General features: G+C 34.8%; 1 protein-coding gene across 1 annotated transcript; it reads right to left on the bottom strand.

The window, feature by feature from the left end:
- Window positions 1-1,071: 1,071 nt before the first annotated feature.
- On the bottom strand, window positions 1,072-2,657 carry LOC117921692 (protein TOO MANY MOUTHS). Its single transcript, XM_034839647.1, has one exon. The coding sequence runs from the start codon at window positions 2,638-2,640 to the stop codon at window positions 1,168-1,170; it is 1,473 nt and encodes a 490-aa protein (XP_034695538.1). The 5' UTR covers window positions 2,641-2,657; the 3' UTR covers window positions 1,072-1,167.
- Window positions 2,658-4,640: the final 1,983 nt, after the last annotated feature.

Genomic DNA, 4,640 nt, shown 5'->3' with positions numbered 1-4,640 from the left:
ATGGTTAGCCAAATGAATATGGTCCCTACAAGTTGGTTGAAATAGCAAACAGTCTCAAGTGGGCTTCCCAAGTTTGTTCTGCTAATTTTGAGCAGTAGGCCATGGCCAGTTGTAGCAAATAAATTTTCAATATTATGAAGACCACCAAAATTTTATATGTTTAAATAAATTATAATATATATATATATATATATATATATATATATATATATATATATATATAATAGTTAAAGATAGTTTTTCATAAATATAATTTTTTTATTCTCAATAACAATAATCGTACATTTTTTTTATTGTCACGGTTATAAAGAAATCATAATCATAACTGAGGTATTAGTACATATTTTGCCTTGCTTTTGTACAAAATAGTTCTCAACCTTATCTAGTTTATTCAAAATAATTTTAAATATTTCTATCCTACTAAAAAAATTAAAAGCATTTTATTATTCTTATATATATATTAAAAATAAGAAAATAAAAATTAAATTAAATTAATTTTATATATAATCAGGATGAGACCTGAAACTGCCTTAATTCGTTTCGAGTTTTTTTTTTAAAAAAAAAAAGATCTCAAATCCATTTCTAACCCGTTTATTTAAATTTTAAACCCAGGCAGGGCAAGAACGGGCTGGATGGGAACCAAAAAACCCCACCCATTGCCACTGGTGATAGTAAGTTAGGCAAGTGGTATGCGATGATTGATTACATGGACTTTGCAAAACAAGTGGCATCCGATTGTTGGTCCATGTAGACTCTACAAAAGAATCAATCCACGACCACCGACTTAAAATGTTGAAAGCATTGAATGATATACTAATTCGTATGAAGACCTCATTTTGGATTATTGTCTAATAATAAATTACCCATCAATAACATCTACGTATTGTGCAGGCTTTAAAGCAATTCATTGGATGCTGCAGCACTGCTACCTCTGCCATTAATATGTACATATTACTGCTCCAACGGGCCCAACACTGAATCATAACAAGACAGCACCTCCTGTTCATGCAATTTCAAGTTTCAGTCCATTCTCCTCTGCAAAATTGAAAAATGAAATCAAGTGTCCAGATATTCCGTCCAACCAAACACTCCCAACTTATTTATTAACAGGTAAACATAACAATACTGTTGTTTGATGCTTTGCAGAGAATTTAATGAACTCTCTCTTCATCTCATTAACGAGAGGATGCACATTGCATGTATGGTTAACTGAAGCAAACCAGCAACGAGTGAAGGCTCAGCGGCTGCAGCAGCAGATGAGACTTTAACCCTTCTTCCTACATCTCCATTGATGGCAGAATAATGCTGCACTGTTCTCGTCAACCCCGGCTTCGGGGTCTCGCAGTATCGGGTACCCGATTCGAGCACTTCATCGCCGAAGCCGTTGCTGGCATCAAAACAAAGGCCAGAGTTGTTGTAAAGCCTGAGCTTCTTCTTCATTCTCCAAACCATCTCCCTCCCAAATGGGACCGGTCCGATGAGCCGGTTATCATTGAGTCTTAGCTCACTTAGATTCTTTAAATCTCGAAAGTGAACCGGAATTGAACCGTTGAGCCAGTTCATGTCGAGGTGGACCACTCGTAGGTTGGGTAACCGGCCTAGTGACTCGGGAATTGGACCGTGGAGGTTCGTGTTTGAGAGAATGAGAATCATTAGATCTTTCATGCCGTCGAATGCATCAGTGGGAATTGGAGTGGAACCCATTGAGTTCCCTTTCAGGATCAATGCTTGGAGGGAATTCAAGCTCCGGAGAGACGTCGGAAGTGGACCGGAGAGGTGGTTGTAGCTCAAGTCCATGAGAATTAGGCTCTTCAGACCGTCGATGGAGTCGGGGATCGGACCGGAGAGATGATTGTGGCTGATGTCCATTTTGACGAGGGAATAGCAGGTACCAAGGCTAGTTGGGATTGAACCCACGAGGAGATTCTGGTTCAGGTCTAGCACATTCAGAACCGGGAAGGTTAAACCGGGGATTGAACCGGTTAATCTGTTCCCACTCAGGTCTAACGACCTCAGACCGGAGATCCGGCCCAGAGAAACTGGTATTGAACCGCTGAGATTGTTCTTGTGAAGATCAAGGATCGTTAAACGGGTGAGATTGCCTAGCTCGCTGGGAATTGGGCCCACATGGCCGTTTTCCCTAAGGACCAGGGTTTGTAGAGTGGACCCTAACTGGCCCAAAAACGCAGGAATTGGCTGAGGATTGTAACTGAAACAACGGTAAAAGAACAAGGTCCTAATGTGAGGAAGCTTGGTGATGGAAGGTGAAATGGAGGAATGGAGCGGATCACACGTCGGAAAAGCTGTGTCATCGGAGAGCGCTCCAAACGAAAGCGACACGACGTGGTAGACGTTGTCCTTGTCCGGCATGCACTCAATGCCATGCCACCGGTCACGGCAGACGTCTTGGATATCCGTGGCCCAAGGATTTCCGGTGGCCTTCATGATGTCGTAGACAGCCTCCTGCTCCCGGGCATCGGTTCGAGCTCCGTTGCCAGTCATGGAGAACCCAATTTGCGGGCCGTCGACTAGGGCGGAGGGCGCACCGGAGTCCGACATGATCACGGTGAAGGGAGCAGCCAAAGGGAGACACAAGAGAGCGAAGAGTGCCATGGTTTGAAGCGAGAAAGAGAGGCCCATTTTGAGAATGAGAGAGCTGTGAGGGGGAGTGTGGAGGTCTGAAAAAGGCCTGAAGTTAAAGAGAAGAAGAGTGAAGTTTGGTGATGGATTGAAGTACAAGAATTAATGGGCCTCACGGGTTTGTGGAGGAATAGAAATAAATGGGTAGGAATTTGAGCATTTATGCGTTTCACGTGGATTTCCCCTGCTTTATGGCTTCATGGCCCAAGTCGAATTGAATCTTGTGGGCATACCTTAGTTCCTTAGTAATTACATCGGAATGTAATTGGTCCGGTTTTTAAAACATTGATAATTTTAGCTCTAGTACTAAGTAAGACAACCTAATATTTAAACCAACAATGGATCGATCAACATGGTGGGGTCTAGCTCCTAGGCATGACAACCTACTATGTCGATCAACAATGGACCAACATGACGGTTTACTCGTCATTGTTGTATCCCACTAGGGGCAACTTCACAACTTGTTAAAATATCTGCATGTATTTTGTACATACTAATTTTATGTCTCCTAAATCATTTAAAAAATAAATATGAAAAACACTATTTTTATAAATAAATTTATTTTAATTACTTTATTTTTATATTTTAGTTATTTGATTGTGAAAATATAAAAATCATGATGACAATTTTCCTAATAAAATGAGTATTTTTTTAAATATATTTTAATAGTAATAATTAAATACAAGAGAAATCTAAAATCATAAATAAAATTATAAACATTTTTAATTTAAAAATATTTATATTTATTATCATTTCTTTTGTATTCTTAAATGCATCCCATTATACGAATTAAATTTTGCCCTTTCTAAGATAGTATTTTAGTGCAACATGTGAACAATAGCGATCTACCTTCAAGGTACAATAACATATCACTTAAGACGATATTACACTCTAATCATGAACAAAATTTAGCTACTTAAGGGTATTAGTTAAAAAACAATTGATTTTAGAACTAATTTTCTATCTGTTCTGCTTTTTCAAATACAATCAAAAGAATCAAGTGTTATGTGATATGATATATATATATATATATATATTGAATTTAAATTTTACAAGTTTAAACTTTTAAGAAATTTGGTGGTTCAATATGATATAGATTGACAAGTTTAAAATTTTAGAAAATTTGTTTATTCAATAATAGGAATTTTTAATTATTATTTTTTAAAAAAATTATTCAATTCTTACATGGGATCAAGAGAATAACTAAGGGTCTGTTTGGTTCATATTTTATAAAAAGATGTTTTCATTATTTTTTCATTGTTCAAAGAATAAATTGTTTTTTGTGTTTTCTTTTTTTTTTTTTTTTTTTTCTTAACTACTTTTTGTGTTTCCACAAAAATGAGCTCTACCCAACCATCATACCCCCACCCGCAAACCCTTTTTTCTTCCTTAAATTATTGAAATTAATATACTTACACATGACTACAAAGTTATCATTTGTTTAAGAAAATTATAATTGGTGTAAAATTTTCCAAATGGAATAATTTTTTTAAAAATTTAAATGAATTATGCATATGAAAATTATTTGTATATTTATAATATCAAATTAATGGAATAAAACACTTTATTAATTAAAAAATTACTTTCAAATATATTTTTTGTTTTATTTATTCTAAAAAAACTTTTTATTAACTCAACCAAATATGTTTTTTTTTTTCTAAGAACAAAAACTATTTTCCAAAATTCAGTTTCCAAACACATTTTTTTTCTTCTAAAAACACAAAAAACTATTTTTAAAAACTGTTATAAAAAACTGTTTTCCATAATAGTTTTCAAAAACAATAACCAAACAGACCCTAAGGTTTTGTTTGGGAAATGTTTTTAAAAATAGTTTTGAAAAACAACTTTTGAAAATAGCTTTTAAAAACAATTTTAGTGTTTTTAGAAAACTAATTGTATTTGGATACTAAATTCTAAAAAATAGTTTTCTATTCTCAAAAATAGAAAAAAAAATTGGTTGAGTTAATAAAAACAGTTTTATAAAATAAGTAAAACAAAAA

The sequence above is a fragment of the Vitis riparia genome, chromosome 9, assembly GCF_004353265.1.
Source record: "Vitis riparia cultivar Riparia Gloire de Montpellier isolate 1030 chromosome 9, EGFV_Vit.rip_1.0, whole genome shotgun sequence".
Classification (NCBI taxonomy): domain Eukaryota; kingdom Viridiplantae; phylum Streptophyta; class Magnoliopsida; order Vitales; family Vitaceae; genus Vitis; species Vitis riparia.
Note: the sequence above shows the minus strand (reverse complement) of the source record. Positions and strands in the feature narration are given on the sequence as shown.

Coding starts and splice junctions, on each gene's coding strand:
- LOC117921692 (XM_034839647.1), bottom strand. CDS start 2,640: ATGGGCCTCTCTTTCTCGCTTCAAACCATGGCACTCTTCGCTCTCTTG.